At 42.3% G+C, this 19,718-nt stretch overlaps 1 protein-coding gene across 14 annotated transcripts in view; it reads right to left on the reverse strand.

Moving 5' to 3' along the window:
- The window catches only part of ARVCF (ARVCF delta catenin family member), a 770,059-nt gene that overhangs the window by 96,607 nt on the left and 653,734 nt on the right, over positions 1-19,718 (reverse strand). For all 14 annotated transcript variants that reach the window (XM_056532559.1, XM_056532540.1, XM_056532522.1 and 11 more), the window contains 2 exons: positions 12,489-12,647; positions 8,730-9,340 (listed from right to left, as the gene is read on the reverse strand). In XM_056532559.1, coding sequence (XP_056388534.1) covers positions 8,730-9,340; positions 12,489-12,647 — 770 coding nt within the window. The remainder of the gene's footprint in view (positions 1-8,729; positions 9,341-12,488; positions 12,648-19,718) is intronic.

Below are 19,718 nucleotides of genomic sequence, written 5' to 3' on the forward strand. Positions count from 1 at the left end.
GAAAAAAAGGACATAAATCACACAAAAAAAAATCTCAGAAAAAAGGCTGCTTACTGTTTACTGATACAAGGGCAGGCCAGGCGCCTATTCCCATTATGATGCAGGCCAGCCACAATGCTATATAAGGGGAGGTTGATCAGGTGAAAATTCTGATGAACAACCACTCACACGCCTCCTACTCATGAGGGGGGTAGATGCTTAGTATAATAATTGCACACAGATAAGGCAATATACAGGGTGCCAGTAACATGATAACGTGTAGGTCACCATGCTGGCTTACAACCTAATAGTGACGCCCATACTATTCCATCAGGCAGACTACCCAATATGTTTTATGTGCACCCCACAAACACCCTGGGCTCCCCCAGCATCACAAGGCCAGACCACATCACAGAAAATATATACACTCCTATGATAAACATGATTGGCCAAAATACGCAAGCTCTCCACCCAAGTCAAGGATTTATATATATTTTTATTATGTGGTCTGGCCTTGTGATGCTGGGGGAGCCCAGGGTGTTATTTGTGCTGGGCAGGCCGCCTGATGGAATAGTATGGACGTCACTATTAGGTTGTAAGCCAGCATGGTGCACTACACACTATCATGTTACTGGCACCCTGTATATTGCCTTATCTGTGTGCAACTATAATACTAAGCAACTACCCGCCTCATGAGTAGGAGACGTGTGAGTGGTTGTTCATCAGTATTTTGCACCTGTGCAGCCTCCCCTTATATAGCATTGTGGCTGATCTGCATCATAATGGGAATAGGTGCCTAGCCCTGAGTACCATGGTGATTCACCTGTGCCTGTATCTACTGCCTCAACCTTCTTGATTATTATTCACTCAACCTCTGCCTAACTTTTATGTGCTGTATTCGTTCTCCTGTGCTAGACCTGAACTGCCGACTCCGCTCTCTTGTCAGATCCCCTTGTGCAACTGGTTCTGCTGGTCCAGCCACAACCCACACCAGGAAAATGCTTGGGAAGCAATATAAAACCCTCTAGCAGCAGAAGCCCCGCTTCTGCTTCATGACATTGACGGTCCTTTAAGAATAAGTTGATCGCAGGGAGTTCCACTGCTTGAAAACAGAGTTCTAAGCTTATACCTGTGGGGAAACTTTGTAGCAAGGTTTCAATTTGAAAGCAGCGCCACTGTAGGGAAAATGAAGCATTACACAGTTCCCACAAAATCCACACAACCCAGGTTATGCAAAGCAGATGTTATTCTGTGTACATTCTCCCCTCTTTGGTTTATAAATGGGGTTTCTGAACAGGTGGTCTTCTGGTTAAAAGATGAGGGCTCTGAAGGGGAAATTCTTGCTGCATGTAGTCACTCCCATAAGTCTGAGTAAGTTAAATTGAATGGTCATGAGCATGCTGCTGCTCCACACAAACTCCTGTACATTGGAAGTATTGCAGGTAGGAATAGTTAGACTTGTAACCCTAAGAACATGGCCTTAACTGTGGTGCTTCTGGAATTCAAACATTTTCCAAGAATGGGTAATAAATGTTTATTGTGAAAATCCCCCAAAGCTCTAATTCTGAATGCAGGGTATACAAGATCTCTCACCCAGATAACCCTTTGTTTTGAAAGAGGGGGGGGGGGGGTGTTATTGTATTTACACAGCTTTTTTGTGCATAATTTTGGCACAAATCACATTTTTCTTTGCTTCTACACAATTTGAGTTATTTAATCAAAACACCTGAAGAAAAGTTCCAGCTCAGACCACAATTTAAAACTTAAAGGAGTATTCCTATCATAGACATCTTATTCCCTATCCAAAAGGACAGCATCTGAGGGGTTAATGGCGGACATCTGCGCGATCGTGGATGCCGGCCATTACCAGCGGGTCCCTGGCTGCTATCAGCAGCTGGGACCTGCCGCGCATGACCCGAGCATCGCTCCGATGCTCGCGGTTATTGTTTAGGACGCAAATGTACGTCCTGGTGTGTTAAGTACCAGCTCACCAGGACATACATTCGTCGTTAAGGGGTTAATTAGATCTAAGCTATTTTGCAATGAATGTGCACATAAGTTTATTGTAGGTACACATGATGTATAACCAGCTAAACAGTGTGGAAATTCACTTTAAATACACAAACAATAATAAATCCCCCCAGAATCTTTTGCAATATTCCACTATACTATTATGGTACATTCAAGCATACAGGATCTGCTGCAGATATGTTAAATTAAATAACTTAGTAACTGCAGCATATCTGTACGTGTAAATGTACCCATAAATTTATTTATTTATTTTTTAACCGAACATCCCATAATCCCTTTGACTGTTTAGTTTAGATAAGCTTTATGACCCAAAATATTTGAATAAACGGTTTATTAAAGGGGTATTCCAGGCCAAAACTTTTTTTATATATCAACTGGCTCCGGAAAGTTAAACAGATTTGTGAATTACTTCTACTAAAAAATCTTAATCCTTCCAATATTTATTAGCTTCTGAAGTTGAGTTGCTGTTTTCTGTCTAACTGCTCTCTGATGACTCACGTCCCGGGAGCTGTGCAGTTCCTATGGGGATATTCTCTCATCATGCACAGCTCCCGGGACATGACATCATCATTGAGCAGTTAGACAGAAAACTTCAGAAGCTAATAACTATTGGAAGGATTAAGATTTTTTAATAGAAGTAATTTACAAATCTGTTTAACTTTCTGGAGCCAGTTGATATATATAAAAAAAAAGTTTTTGCCTGGAATATCCCTTTAACAGTGAGACTGTACTGGGTCCTACATCCACAAGGCCTTAATTTTTGCCAGAAGATAACAAATTTCCCAACATGTTCTTGTGAATCTGTGCCTTAGCATGCTGCTAGCAAACAGACAAATTTTCACATCTGGTGTTGAATTCATCTGAATGTACAAAATAACGACAAATAATCCCAATGTATTGTATTTCCACTGGTGTGAAGCTGAACACTCCTCTTCAAGGACAAAGGGAGAGGCACAGACCAACCCCTGGTACACAGTGAAGTGTAAACAGATGTGAGTGTTTTCTGTATTTTTCACTGTATGCTAAAACTGTTCTCTCAGAGGGAACTTTCTGTACTTTCCTGATTACTAGAATAACATGGACTGTAGGATGAACTATTGTAGTTAGGAAAATAAGACAACCGAGCAGGGACAGAAGGATTTCTAATGTGAAGAGTCACCTTAAATACACTAGGCTTAATCAACCCTAACATTAATGACAAAAAAGGTACCGTATATACTCGAGTATAAGCCGACCCGAGTATAAGCCGACCCGAGTATAAGCCGAGACCCCTAATTTCAACCCAAAATCCCAGGAAAAGTTATTGACTCGAGTATAAGCCTAGGGTGGGAAATACATCATCCCCCCCTGTCATCATCCAGACCCGTCATTAACATCCTCATCATCATCACAGCCTGTCATCATCCAGACCCTCATCATCATCATCTGTCATCATCCCCTTGTCATCATCCCACAGCCCCCCCTTCATCATCCCCTTGTCATCATCCCCACCCCCCTTCATCATCCCCTTGTCATCATCCCCACCCCCCTTCATCATCCCCTTGTAATCATCCCACACCCCCCCCTTCATCATCCTCTTGTCATCATCCCACACCCCCCCCCCCTTCATCATCCTCTTCTCATCATCCTCCCTCAGTGGTCTTCAACCTGCGGACCTCCAGAGGTTTCAAAACTACAACTCCCAGCAAGCCCGGGCAGCCATCGGTTGTCCGGGCTTGCTGGGAGTTGTAGTTTTGAAACCTCCGGAGGTCCGCAGGTTGAAGACCACTGCGGCCTTCGACATCATCCAGCCCCCTCTCACCCCCCTTTAGTTCTGTACAGTACTCACCTCCGCTCGGCGCTGGTCCGGTGCTGCAGGGCTGTCCGGTGAGTAGGTCGTCCGGTGGGATAGTGGTTCCGGGCTGCTATCTTCACCGGGGGCGCCTCTTCTCCGCGCTTCCGGCCCGGAATAGAGGCGTTGCCTTGACAATGACGCAGAAGTACGTTGGCAATGAACGTACCTCTGCGTCGTTGTCAAGGCAACGTGACTATTCTGGGGCCGGGCCCGAAGCACTTAGAAGAGGCCTTCCCGGTGAAGATAACAGCCCGGAACCACTATCCCACCGGACCACCTCCTCTCCGGACAGTCCTGCAGCACCGGACCAGCGCCGAGCGGAGGCGAGTACTGTACAGAACTAAAGGGGGTGAGAGGGGGCTGGATGATGTCGAAGGCCGCAGTGGTCTTTAACCTGCGGACCTCCAGAGGTTTCAAAACTACAACTCCCAGCAAGCCCGGACAGCCGATGGCTGCCCGGGCTTGCTGGGAGTTGTAGCTTTGAAACCTCTGGAGGTCCGCAGGTTGAAGACCACTGCGGGTGGAGAGTTCACTCGAGTATAAGCCGAGGGGGGTGTTTTCAGCATGAAAAATCGTGCTGAAAAACTCGGCTTATACTCGAGTATATACGGTAAGTATGCATGTTTAGGATGTAGGATTACAGTTCTATTGCTGCTTTGTAAGTAATGTCCCTGTAATCTTCTTTGAAGTTTTTTGTCTGAACTTTGGAATACCCCTTTAATTTCTTCTTGGATAATAAGTCATATACTCAAAGTAAAACTTGTTGCTAGGGATGTGATGCCACTTACAACACTGATAAGACTATGATTGTTGGTTTTTCCCAGTAATTACATATAGCACAGCTAACATGGATTGCCAGGGTGCTAACGGGACATAGCATTCTAGAATTCAAGTAATTACTTTTTCCATCTCTTAACCCCTTAAGGGCACACCATTTTATTTTAGCATTTTCGTTTTTCCTCCTCACCTTCTAAAAATCAAAACCCTTTTATATTTTCATCTACAGACTAGTATGAGGGCTTGTCTTTTGCGCAACCAGTTGTCCTTTGTAATGACATCACTAATGTTACCATAAAATGTATATGGAGCAACCAAAAAAAAATACTATTTGCATGGGCAAATTGAAAAGAAAACAGAAATTTAGCAAATTTTGGAAGGTTTCGTTTTCACACTGTACATTTTACGGTAAAGATGATGTGTTCTCTTTATTCTGTGGGTCTATACACTTAAAATGATACCCATGATTACATACTTTCTATTATTGTACCGCTTTAAAAAAAAATCTCAAACTTTTTAACCAAAACTAAATTTTAAATCCCTCTATTTTGACAACCTATGGAGGCTCACTTTTTGCACCGTGATCTCTACTTTTTATTGATACCAGATTTGCATATATGAAACTTTAAAATTTTTTTCTCTATCAGCAACGCGGGCGATCTGATTATCCATTTTACCGACCGCACTGCCGCAGATGCCCCCAGCCGGTGCTCTTGGTCATGTACAGGACATAAATGTACGTCCTGGTGTGTTAAGTACCAGGGCACCAGGATGTACATTTATGTCCTGTGTCATTAAGGGGTATTACAGGTTTAGATAAACATGGCTGCTTTCTTCCAATCAGGATTATACTTTTTGACAGGGGGTGTCTGCTACTCCAGTCTAACTCCATTAAAGTAAATGTAGCCATGTTGCAATACCAGACATTTATGCCACAGTTTTATGGATGAAAGCAGCCATATTTCTAATCTTGTACAACCCCTTTTAATAAACATTTTTATGATGTTTTTGATACTTTTTCCCAGGGAGAATTGCCTAAAGACACCATACCAGATACAGCTCAGCAATGGCAAACAATAACTTCTGAGAGTAGATTACATATTTCTCAAACTAAATATAGTTGGAAACCTGTTGAAGTTATATGGCATAATGTGAATTCTTTAAGTTGCAAATCTTGAACTTTAATATATATATGAAAACAAAGTTTTAGACAGGGTTACAGTGCGAGTAATGCTGATTTCAACATGGTTTCCCATTTTTCCTAATCCATGACCTATGGGTTTCCAAGCTATGCGCAAAAATTTAAATATGCTAATTACCTATGTACACACGGTGCATTTACATGCACCTTGTTGCACTGTTCTGCCCCTGTGCTCCAGCCCTGTGTTACAGCTCCCTTTATAATTATGCATCTGGCTTTCTTCAGCATACACCCACATACAAAGATGTCCTCTGTACTAAGGCAGTGCCTGTAGCGGTGCATGTGCAGTAGCACTATGGGGCCTTACATCATGCACAAATTTGTGACATGCTGAAAAAAGCCGGGTGAAAAATATGAAGGGGTTGTAACACAAGGCTGGAGCACACAGGCAGAGCAGTGCAACAAGGTGCTTGTGAACATCCAGAGTGCACCAAGATGGTAATTAACATTTTTATTTTTGCTCATAACTCGGCAATGTGGCCACCAATAGGAAAACGAAAAACACACTATACACACATTGCTCAAAAAAATAAAGGGAAGCCTAAGATAACACATCCGAGACCTGAATGAATTAACTAGTCTTATGAAATACTTTCGTCTTTACATAGTTGAATGTGACAACAAAATGACACAAAAATTATCAATGGAAATCAAATAACTTTGATGTAATCTCCTTAAAACAAGTCAAAAAGAGGCTCAGTAGTGTGTGGCCCCCACGTGCCCGTATGACCTCCCTACAACGCCTGGGCATACTCCTGAGGGATGTCCTCCCAGACCTTGACTAAAGAATCCGCCAACTCCTGGACAGTCTATGGTGCAACGTAGCGTTGGTAGATTGAGCGAGTCATGATGTCCCAGATGTGCTCAATCAGATTCAGGTCTGGGGAACGGGCTGGCCAGTCCATAGCATCAATGCCTTCCTCTTGCAGGAACTGCTGACACACTCCAGCCACATGAGGTCTTGCATTAGGAGGAACCCAGTACCAACTGCACCAGCATATGGGTCTGAGGATCTCCTCTCGGTACCTAAAGGCAGTCAGGCACCCTCTGGCAAGCACATGGAGGACTGTGCGGCCCCCCAAAGAAATTCCACCCCACACCATTACTGACCCACCGCCAAACCGGTCATGCTGGAGGATGTTGCAGGCAGCAAAACGTTCTGCATGGCGTCTCCAGACTCTGTCACATGTGCTCAGTGTGAACCTGCTTTCATCTGTGATGAGCACAGGGCAAATTTGCCAATCTTGGTGTTCTCTGGCAAATGCCAAACGTTCCGCACTGTGTTGGGCTGTAAGCTCAACCCCCACCTGTGGACATCAGGCCCTCATGGAGTCTGTTTCTGACCGTTTGAGTGGTCACATGCACATTTGTGGCCTGCTGGAGGTCATTTTGCAGGGCTCTGGCAGTGCTCCTCCTTGTAAAAATGCGGAGGTATCGGTCCTGCTGCTGGGTTTTGCCCTCCTATGGCCTCCTCCACGTCTACTGATGTATTGGCCTGTCTCCCGGTAGCGCCTCCATGCTCTGGACACTACGCTGACAGACACAGCAAACCTTCTTGCCACAGCTCGCATTGATGTGCCATCCTGGATGAGCTGCACTACCTGAGCCACTTGTGTGGGTTGTAGACTCCGTCTCATGCTACCATTAGAGTGAAAGCAGCACCAGCATTCAAAAGTGATCAAAACATCAGCCAGGAAGCATAGGAACTGAGAAGTGGTCTGTTGTCACCCCCTGCAGAACCACTCCTTTATTTGGGGTGTCTTGCTAATTGCCAATAATTTCCACCTGTTGTCTGTTCCATTTGCACAACAGCATGAGAAATTGATTGTCAATCAGCGTTGCTTCCCGAGTGGACAGTGTGATTTCACAGAAGTGTGATTGACTTGGAGTTACATTGAGTTGTTTAAGTGTTCCCTTTATTTTTTTGAGCAGTGTGTATATACATATATACATTTTATATATAATATATATATATGTGTGTGTGTATATGTGCAAAGAATAGATCACGCAGGGGACAGGATGATAAACTAACATGACCATGCTCCTGAGGTGATCATGCTTAGTCGAGTACACTGAACATGTGGTTACAGCTCACTCTCCAAAGTATATGACGTCACCACATGTTTTCATCTCCACTGCTCTTTGGCTTTCCCTGGATCAGGAGGGATAATGTTTCAAATGCTGGGCAGCATAGCAGATGGCGCAATACCTTACAAATAGTAAAATAAGGTCATGCAGACGGCTGTAAATAGAGGCAATATCAGGTAATGGAATTATGGAAACTGTGTCCCTTACATTGGTAATTCAACAGTCAGCAAGTCCTGGCATCATCTAAATAAAGATGCAACACAGAACTGGACAGGATAATGGAAAATAAGAAGGAGGTAGTGTGATGTTACAAAGTGACGTGTCAGGTCCAAAATGGCCACTGAACCCAGCAAACTGGTGCCCGTTAGTCATCATGTGTGCTAAGAACTACTGGACTACCTGCCTGGAGAAAAAGCTTAGAGAACCAGGGTATGTGCTCAGCAAAGATTACACTTGTACATTGCACAATTATTTACCTAAAATATGCAGCTTTATAAAAGTAATTTGATTTAGCTGGAGTTCTTCTTTAAAACAGCTTTCTGTAGTTTTACCCAGAAGTAATTCAACATTCATATCTAAATATGAATCCTCAAATAGTTTACCTAACGGCAAGAATACCTATGAAATTCAAAATACAATGGAGCATTACAAACTCTATAGGAATGCACAAGAAAACAAAATCACTGTATTAAATAGCAGCTTATCATCACTGTATTAAACAGCTGTACAACAGAGATGACAAATACAGTCATGTGCAAGTGTGCAAATTGGCAAAAAATAAAATAAAAATTAAAACACATTACTTGTGAGTTCAGTTACCTTGCTTTGTGGGGTCTGCCAGTGAGAGGCATGCCAGGAAGGACTCTTCTGTTCATTGTTGAATAATCTGGATCTATCTCATAACCTTCATCATCTGCTCCAAGACTACGATTATCATCCTCTAGACCATATGGCTCTGGCTGGAAACGCTCTGGTTGGGAACGGTTTAGGTCCACACTACTTCCAATTGGCACTTGGGGCTGCGCAATAGGAACATAGTTCTCCCTACGGCTTGGGAGGGTATAACTGCCATCTTCAGGGCGATAGCTATTTCCTGGAGTGTAAGCATATCGAGGGCGGTAATTTATTCCACGGGACAGGCTTCCATAGTTATCAGGCATGTCTCCATAACCTTCATGTGCCATGAAGGGTCGGTATGGGGCCTCATGGGGATCGCCATAAGAATCATTGTAACTGTTGTTGTAGGACCTAGTCAAAGTTGAAGTAGCCTGAGGGGTTATAAAACGCTCCCCGTTTTTCATGTATCTTCTGTCAATAGAATCAGTGTAACCACTGATTGGAGATGAAGCATCAAGAACAGGCATCCCATCAGGGCCAAGTGGCACTTGACGCACAGTTCTTGTAGTGACTGTTTTAACCATCTTTGTAACCTAGAGAAAAGAAATATATTGAACTAAGAAGTAAAGTACAACTGCAATAACAATGAACATTATCTCAGTGAATGAGAAATAGTAGCCATCCACAGCTGGCCCAGACAAGGCTAAGACACTTTTAGTGAATTTGATGGAAATACTGTATAAGGGGACATCTCTTGCTAAGTGATAAACTACACTATACAAACTCCCAAAACCATGTATTCATGTGGATGGGCAGCATGTAATACATATTTAGAAACATGTGGCCCCTTGCAGTGGTTTCCCAGTAGAGATGAGCGAACTTACAGTAAATTCGGTTCGTCACAAAGTTCTCGGCTCGGCAGTTGATTGCTTTTCCTGCATAAATGAGTTCAGCTTTCAGGTGCTCCGGTGGGCTGGAAAAGGTGGATACAGTCCTAGGAGACTCTTTCATAGGACTGTATCCACCTTTTCCAGCCCACCGGAGCACCTCAAGGCTGAACTAATTAACACAGAATAAGTCATCAATTGCCGAGCTGAGAAGTTCGTGACGAATCGAGTTTACTTTAAGTTCGCTCATCTCTATTTCCCAGTGATATACGTTGAATGTAGGTACAGTTCTGGCCCATGTGCTGTAAGAGAGTATTTTATTATTGACCCTTAGTAATGATCAGACTGCATTAAAATGGGTTATCCTGCCTGTAAAAATTAATGGCCTATCCAAAATAGCAGATAACCAGGGGGTCTGACTCCCAGGATTCCTGACAATCAGCTAGTTAAAGTGGCTCCAGAGCTTGTGCGAGCTTGCAGTCTCATCAACGTCTACTGGTAGTCATTCTTACAATCACTATTCTTTTAGTAGAAGCGCTCTTGAATGGGACAATGCTGCTTTTCCTTAGACTACTGCTACTACAACAATTGCAAGGAGGAGATGGCAAGCATTGCAACCTCCTAGATGTTTTTTTGCAAACTGGTGCCAGAAATTTAAACAGACTTGTAAATTACTTATATTTTAAAATCTTAATCCTTCCAGTACTTATGAGCTGCTGTATGCTTCACAGGAAGTAGTTTTCTTTTTTTAATTTCCTTTTTTTCCGACCCCAGTGTTCTCTTCTGACACCTCTGTCCATGTCAGGAACTGTCTGGAGCAGGAGAGTTTTGCCATCATCCTCTAGACCATATGGCTCTGGCTGGAAATGCTCTGGCTGGGAACGGTTTAGGTTCACACTACTTCCAATTGGCACTTGGGGCTGCGCAATAGGAACATAGTTCTCCCTACGGCTTGGGAGGGTGTAAGCTATTTCCTGGAGTGTAAGCATATCGAGGGCGGTAATTTATTCCACAGGACAGGCTTTTCTTTCTGACCACAGTGTTCTCTTCTGACACCTCTGTCCATGTCAGGAACTGTCTGGAGCAGGAGAGTTTTGCTATGGGGATTTGCTCCTACTCCGGAAAGTTCCGACATGGACAGAGGTGTCAGCTGAGTGTACTGTGGTCAGACAGAAATGAACTCAACTTCCTCTGTAGCATACAGCAGCTGATAAGCACTGGAAGGATTAATGTATTTTAATAGTAATTAAGTAATTTACAAATCTGTTTAACTTACGGCAGCTAGTTGATATGAAAAAAAATAGTTTTCCACCGGAGTTACCCTTTAAAGAGCGTATCCCATCTATAGTACAACCAAATCATATAAAATCAAAAAGGAAACTTGTAAATTGCTCTCTATTACCCCTTTGTCATAGCCTTTCACCACCTCATTTTCTGTCCACTGTAGCTCAAATGTGGGAAGGCAGCAGTGAACTAATCTCTGCGAACTCTACTCAGTAATCCAGTATAGGCTATTCTCCTTATCTAAAGCTGAACACAGTGTACTGCACCTCCTCGATCTCATAATTCAAGAGAACAATGACTATGAAGTGTTTACCCTGCTTAACTGGGGAGAAAAAAGCCATTACACTTGCTCAATGAAGATTTTTGACACAATCTGCCCACCAGAGTCCCTCCACACTGCTGAAGAGAAAACCCAGCAGAGAGAACACAAAAGCAGAGAATTAGCACAGGTGTATACACCTTTTTACACTCAGGTAAATGCACTACAGGAAGGTTTGTGTTTTAAACAAAATGTTGAAAAATTCTATCTTGTGAAAATAACTATAAATTATAATAAATATAAATGTATGCTATATATCAGAATAGCTGGACAGCAAAGTTATATATCTGTATAGTCTCAAGGATTGCTTGCCCCCTCCCCCATAAAAAAAAAAAAAAAAAAACTGGTTTGCTAAACATGCTTAGATACAAAATTTCAATTCATACAGTTAATGATGCTTGTAACTGAAAGAAGAGGAAAGAATACTGTTCATGTGAACCAAACACAAACCGTTTCAAGGGAATATTTCAGAACCATGTATTCTCAGGCCTTATTAGATGTGCTTGCACTTTTATATCATCTAAAAGATCTTCAAGGTGACCTTCATTGGATTATCATGCAAAATGTTTGATTCCCAGCACTGATACCGCATGAGGATACAAGGAAAGGCTAAACTCCCCTTTGCGTTTGGAATACATAAGGGGTTTTTCTTGCTCTATCTGCAGATTTAAAATTACTAGGTAGAAGACAAAACTGTGAGCGACTGCTGAAAGAAGCTTCATTTCCAGCACACAAAGAGCAGAAGAAATTTGAAGAGCCCAAACACTCCAATGAATGTTAAATAATTCCTTTATTTATATGGTGCCAACATATTCCGCAGTGTTGTACATCGCTTATCATATAAATCAGTTTTGGAAGAAATTAAAGTAACCAGAAGAAACTACGCAAAGGGAGAATATACAAACTCCTTGCAGGCGACATTCCTGGTTAAAGACAATAGTTTATGGATGAAGTAAAGGTTTGGGCTGAAATGACATATGAAATGTTATAGCCTCTATATTTATACTTTATGGGGGAGATTTATTAAAACCTGTGTAGAGGAAAAGGTGACCAGTTTCCTATAGCAACCAGATTGCTTCTTTCGTTTTTCAGAGGCCTTGTCAAAAATGAAATAAGCAATCTGATTGGTTGGTATGGGCAACTGGTCTAGTTTTCCTCTGCACAGGTTCTGATAAATCTCCCCTATATGTCTATGTAAACTATAAACCTATGGTGTATGGGCTATTTGGTTATAGGGTAAGAATGACCTACCTTGGTTTCTGTCCTTCTCGTGGTCCCATCCTCTGATGTGACTATGGACACATGGGAGGTGGGTGTTCCAGGATCTTCTTCCACTGTAACTGTCTCTTCCAGCATCTCTGGAGGTTCTTGCATCATGGCAATCGATGTCTGGTTACTGGGACTTTGCTCCTGCAGGCAAACATTTATGTGTTACAAGGATTACAATTTGTTATGCATTTTAAAGCATGGGACAGCAGGCAAAAAACATTGAAAGAAATTAAGTACAGAATATGTTCATTTTTCTGCTGTATACTTCTGGCCATCAGAGGTCTCCCTTCTTGGCCAAAACATACTCCGCCTGGTCAAAATCTCAGATTTTGGTCTCCTGCTTGTAATGGCAGGAGACCAAACTCAGAAAGTGTTTCTCTGCACTGAGTTTGATTGACAGCTGCAAAGAGCCTCACTGAAATCTGCACAGACTAAAAGCTGTACAGACTAAAACCTGCAAAGAGCCTCACTGAAAGATACACAGGCTGAATAGAGCCTCACTGAAAAAAGCACAGACTGAAAGCTGCTTAGAGCTTGAGGTCTTCTATTCATCACAGCGCTGCAACAATGTGAGGGTGGAAGTGGTCCCGCAGCAGGCTTCAGTGATGTCATGCCTGCTGGGAAATGCCCACTTTCTCCTTGGGAGATTGCCCTATGTGAGCAAGAATAAAAGGTAAGATACACAGCTTTTTAAAAACTCTGACATTTTTTCTAAGGGTGGGAGGAGTGTCAGGAGTAGTTAGGGAACATAGCCTGCGTTAGTTTAGAAGAGTTTATTTAGTGACAGGTAGTCTTTAAAGAAAGACCTCTTTTTTCTGTTTAGATAGGTACATTGCTTTCTTTCACAAGTCTTATATGCAACAGTTTGAAACGTATGGGCAGAATGACGAAAGCAGATTTGTAGTTTGTATGGCAGATTTGACTCTGAACTGGACCCATCCAATACAGCTGGTCAACGTGGAGCGAATTCACGTTGATATAAGGTAGATTGCTCTTGAAAACAATGGGATACGGATTTCAAAACAGATTTGTGTGGGCTCTGAAGTATAGTCTGCAATAAACTTTTGCTGTATAACATACCCCATATCTGTCCGAGCACTTTAAAACATTGATTAATGTAATAAACACAAGGGGGAGAATTTATCATTAGGTGTCTATTGTAGACACAGATCTACCTCTTTACACTGCTCGTCTAATTTACATTCTTGCTCAAGATTTACAAAAGTTGTGCACTCCTTTGATAAATTTCACACCAGCTTTTTCAAGTGTAGAAATCACAGAAATGGTTGTAGTTTTATTGTTTTTGTTTTCACTTTAGATACGTGAATGTGGAGGACTAGTTTAGATATGGCGAATTGCGATGATGAACAGCATTTTTTTAAATGTCAATAAAAGTGTTAACGAGGGCTGTGGTGGAGTTTTATTTTTTAAATAAAACATTTTCTTTCAATGTGTTGTGTTTTTTATAATTGAATTTTCAGGCTTAGTAGTGGAAGCCGTCTTGTAGACAGAATCCATTACTAAGCCAGGGCTTAGCTTTAGCCCCAAAATCAGTTAGCGCTAATCCTCAATTATTTGATCCAACTGCGGACCAATATATGGAGGGTTATTTAAACCAATTCACCAAAAGATCACCGAAGTGATCCACTAATTCCCTATATTTCCCATATATTTGTTGAAAGGTATAATCTTTATTAATTTCAAAACACCAACAAAAAAGGAGTTAAAATTTGCAGTGTATCTCTCCTCCTGTATTATTAGTTATCTGTGCCAGCCAGGCATCACCTATTATCTACCTGTGTGTACCTGCAGTGTACACACGGTTAATGGAGGAGTCTACACTGTATATTAAAAAACCTGTCCTATGCCCCCCTCGACATGTTTCGCCGCAAGACGCGGCTTTGTCAAGAGGCTTAAGTGCCCCTAAGCCTCTTGACAAAGCCGCGTCTTGCGGCGAAACATGACGAGGGGGGCATAGGACATGTTTTTTAATATACAGTGTAGACTCCTCCATTAACCGTGTGTACACTGCAGGTACACACAGGTAGATAATAGGTGATGCCTGGCTGGCACAGATAACTAATAATACAGGAGGAGAGATACACTGCAAATTTTAACTCCTTTTTTGTTGGTGTTTTGAAATTAATAAAGATTATACCTTTCAACAAATATATGGGAAATATAGGGAATTAGTGGATCACTTCGGTGATCTTTTGGTGAATCCTCAATTATTGCTTCCAGGTACCCACTGCCACAGGGGTGCCAGGAAGAGCCAGTATCAGCAGGCCCGGAGCATCAAAAATGGCACTCCTGGGCCTAGGCGGTAACAGGCTTGAGTTATTTAGGCTGGGGAGGGCCAGTAACAATGGACTTCGTCCACACTGGTAAAGTCAGGCTGTTGTTGCTTGGTTGGTATCTGGCAAATAATGAAAAAATGGGGGAACCACACACTTTTTTTAAAATGTATTTATTTATTTATTTATTTAAAATAAAATAACGCACAGGGTTCCTCCTATTTTCAGTATCAGCCAGATACCAACCAAGCAGCAACAGCCTGACATTACCAGGGTGGGCAAAGACCATTGTTACTCCCCAGCCTAAATAACGCCAGCCTGTTACCACCTAGGCCCAGAAGTGCCATTTTTGATGCTCTAGGCCTGTTGGTACTGGCTCTTCCCAGCACCCCTGTGGTGGTGGGTACCGGGGTAATAATTGGAGGTTAGTGTAGCTGATTTTGGGGCTAACGCTAAGCCCTTAGTTATGGATTCCATCTATAAGACCGCTTTCCACTACTATGTCTGAAAAATCAATTATACAAAACAACACATTGAAAAAAAAAATTATAAACAAAAAAACACTACCCCACAGTTTTTTGCTCTCTCCCCTGGGGAGATCGCACATAATGCAGCGTGTTCATAAACAAGGAGCATCCAATTGTTGCTAAACTACAACTCTTATCATGGGGGCTGTAGTTAAGCAACAGCTGGAGTCTCCCTGTTTGGGAACACACTGCCAGAAAGGCTCTGTTCCCATTATGCAAAACGCATAATGAGAACAGAGTCAGGCCTGGACTGTGTAGCTCGATCTGTCCCTCTGCCCTTTGACTACTACTCCCATTATGGGACAGAGTCTGTCCCATGATGAGAGTAGTTGTAGTACCGCGGCACAGAGACAACACTTGCACATTCCCCGGCTGCAGGACTATTTTGGGACAGTTAGGACTACTACTCCTAACACACAGACTATGCCCATGATGGGAGTTCTAGTCCAGGGGCTGAGGGGCAGATCGCAGCAGGTCATTCTCCAGAGACCCGCTGCGATCCGCCGGCAGCACATGCTACACTGTGCTGCCCGCTGGATCCTGTATACACGGCTCATAATTCATAATCGCTGCTGCCGGGAGACAGGAGCTCTGATTGGTGAAGAGCTATTCACCAATCAGAGCTCCCAGCAGCAGGGATTATGAAATGTGACAGCTGTATACAGGAGCCAGCGGGGAGCGCAGTGTAGCTGCATGTGCGGCCGGCTTTTACAGGTAATAAATGCGGATCGCAGCGGGTCTCTGGAGAATGACCTGCTGCGATCTGCCTCACAGCAACTGGACTATAACTCCCATCATGGGCAGAGTCTGTCAGTGTTGGGAGTAGTAGTCTTAACTGTCCCAAAATAGTCCCACAGCCGGGGGATGTGCAAGTGCCGTCTCTGAGTACTGCGGTACTACAACTACTCTCATCGTGGGACAGACTCTGTCCCATGATAGGAGTAGTTGTAGTTTAGCAGTGTTGAGGGACGGTTCCTGCATCCCCCGGCTGTCTCGGTAAAACACTTTCCTACGTGTCCTTTTTGATGGTGTATTTTTGTGTTAAAAAAAAAAATGAGTCTAAAAAAAAATGCACATGATAAATTAGTATCCACTGTAGAATGCATTCCACAATACCACACCAAAAAATGAATATTAACAAAAATATAAAATAAGTACTTGCTTCAAAAAAGACACAAAAAATGAACGTCACGACACAATGAAAGTCACTGCGCCAATTTTATGCAAAAATACACAATAAAAAAGGGTAAACTCAAATAAATATCCCCCAAGAAGATTACACTGATGAAATATTAAAAGAAAAGTTGTACTCAGTGCTCCTGTACGTGACATTACTATCTCCCTGGGAAATTACAACTCGTTGGAATCTGAAACACTACATGTTATCAGGGATAAAATGTTACGTAAGGACATGGGAATGCTGCCTTTGTTTACTGCAATGCCAAGCTCTCAGATATTGCCTGTTAAATATAGAGCAGGTTTAAATAAAGTAAATGAAAGGTGATAGCTTGAGCAGTGACCAGATGTTACATGAATGTTAATGAGCCTTGTCAAATTTCCTTTCACATTTTGCATCTTGAAAGTTCTTGGTAGGTTTTTTTTGTTTGTTTTTGTTATTTTATGGTCTCAGAAATCCTAAAAAAAATAAATAAAAATAAAAAATAGTCACTAATGAAAACAGGAATAACTTTTAAAGTGGCTTTGTCATCTAGCAGATGATTTTAGATTTTACTAGTTTTATGTCAACTTGGAATCTCCTTTAGTTTTATAGCCAAAGCCAGGAGAGGATTCACCAGGAATGGAAAATATAAAGGAAGACATATGCAGCTCCTGGGGGTGGTCAGTGATAATCAGCTGCTGTCTACCTAGGTTTCTATTCACAGGTTGTCTTCATAAGATGGTTGTTTGGTCGAATGTCTTGATAAATGGCATTAAAATGATGCTCGTTATCTCTGACTTGAGTGAGTAACATATACATGAGTTAGGATTCAAAATATGTGCCAACAAACTAAAGAGGGCATCCAGTGTGTGTGTGTATATATTGGCGTTAGTCATGGTTACAAAATATTAAACCTTAAAAGGGGTACTCTCCACTGCCCCTGCGTCCAGAACATTTAGTTCCGAACACTGAGTGCTGGTGTCATGCCATCATGGCCACACCCCTCATGCCATCAAGTCACGCCCCCTCAATGCAAGTCTATAGACTTGTATTGAGGGGGTGTGACATGAGGGGGGCGTGGCTGTGACGTCACAACCCCCGCAGCCCGCACCCAGCGTTTGGAACTAAATGTTCCGGACGCTGGGGCAGTGGAGAGTACCCCTTTAATGCACATCCAGCAACATACACCAATTTTTTTCTAATAGACCACAATATATTTCTCAAAAGATTCTTTAGCTCAATAGCACAAATATCCAAGTTTATATGGAACTTAAGTCTATGAAACATAGCAAATATTAAAGCTGTGAAATATACCTGGCTCTAACATTCGTAGTACATGCCATGTCTTGGGCAGCATAATTCATAGTGAAGAGCTTATTGACCTTTTACATACTACAGAACAACACACAGCTTTCACAGTAAAAATCCCTTCTACTTAGACTATGAGATTAGAATTTATTGCTGAGAGCCGGATGAGAGAATATTTTCACATTTAAGCATGATGAGCGCTTTCCTCTATGTGTCCTGATTGTAACATTCATGCATTTAAAATTGGTGGCACTCCATATTCAACAGTCATTTGCTCAGACATGGCAGGGATGATGTAGAGGTTTGAGGCAAAGCTGCTGTTACTGATTAGCACCGGGGTCAGGAGATAAAATGCTCCTTGCACCAGCAGAGAAGAGAGTCTACCATGTGTATTTAGTCTTTGATCCCAACATGCAGGTAGGAAGCGGCATGGCTATACTTCACTGTCAAGTTCCGACAACTCATTAAGGTCATTGCCCCACTGAAAGCACTGATGGGCAGAATGTAGGGGAATTAATAAGCAGCATACAGCCTGTGAGCCCTGGTTACACATTACCATGAAATCAGAATACGTTTGCTATTTAAAGGCTTGATTTTGGATGCAGACAAGTGTATAGAAGCCTGAGGTCTTAATTAGTGAAGCCAATAATACAGTACATACAGCAAGTGCCACATTCCTTTGTCTAATGCAAGTCTAAGATGAAAAGAAAACAAGCAAACAGTGGTTGCATATCTATGGGGGAGATCAAAACTTGTGTAGAGGAAGAGTGGTGCAGTTGCCCATAGCAACCAGTTTATTTTTTTCACAGGTCGCATTAAAAATGAAAGCAGCAATCTGGTTGCTATGGGCAACTGCACCACTCATCCTCTGCACATGTTTTGATGAATCTACCCGTGAATGTATCCATAGGTCATTTATCTACAGTATTACATTGTAATGCACTATACAACAGTCCATTTATACACACAGACACAAGTTCATACTCAGCAGAGATGACAGAAGGCCAAATCCACCTGCATAGCATGCAAAGGATTAAAAGGTGAACGATAACCCAGAAAAAAGGTAGGATTCCCTCTAAAACATGTAAACTTGAAATATCTTGGATCTTTAGTTTTATTAAAGGAGTTTCTCCAAGCTAAAACTTTTAACCCCCGCTGTGCCCGGGCTGTAAAACTATACATAATAAACTTTCACTTACCTGCCTACGATCCCCCGTTGTTCCGATATCGCCGTCCCGTTCTCCGGTCCCGGTCTCTTCTACTTCCTGCGGGTCGGTGACTTCACTCTGCGCTCAGCCTATCAGCGGCTGCGACGGGACATTGCTGCGGCCGCTTGATAGGCTGAGCGCAGAGTGAAGTCACCGATCCGCAGGAAGTGGAAGAGACCGGGACGGCGATATCGGAACAACGGGGGATCGTAGGCAGGTAAGTGAAAGTTTATTATGTATAGTATTACAGCCCGGGCACAGCGGGGGTTAAAAGTTCTAGCTTAGAGAACTCCTTTAAGATGGACAACTCTGCCCAAGCCAAAATAATATTTTTGCCACTTGACAGCCACCTACGCCAGGTAACCCAGTCCATCCCTTAACAAATACACACCTTCAGGTTATCTTACCACTTTTAGTCTACTTCAATCCAAAATTGGGAGGAGGATGTGTTCCCCTGTTCAACTTCCCAAATAAATTATCCTAAAAGCTATAATTAACAATGAAAATCCTATGTAAAACAATGCCTGAAAATGTGCAGACCTAACAGAATATTTTGTATTCATTTTTTTTGCTTCATTTTAAGCCTTTGTTTTATCAGTATCCATTGCATTCTAAGTGCAGTAAAAAAAAAAAAAAAATCAAACCTTAGCAATTTGGTATATAAACCCATAGCATGACTGGGACTGGCAGGTGGGAGAATGAAACAGTATGCCTAC

Source organism: Hyla sarda, chromosome 1 (assembly GCF_029499605.1).
Source record: "Hyla sarda isolate aHylSar1 chromosome 1, aHylSar1.hap1, whole genome shotgun sequence".
In the NCBI taxonomy this organism is placed as follows: Eukaryota; Metazoa; Chordata; class Amphibia; order Anura; family Hylidae; genus Hyla; species Hyla sarda.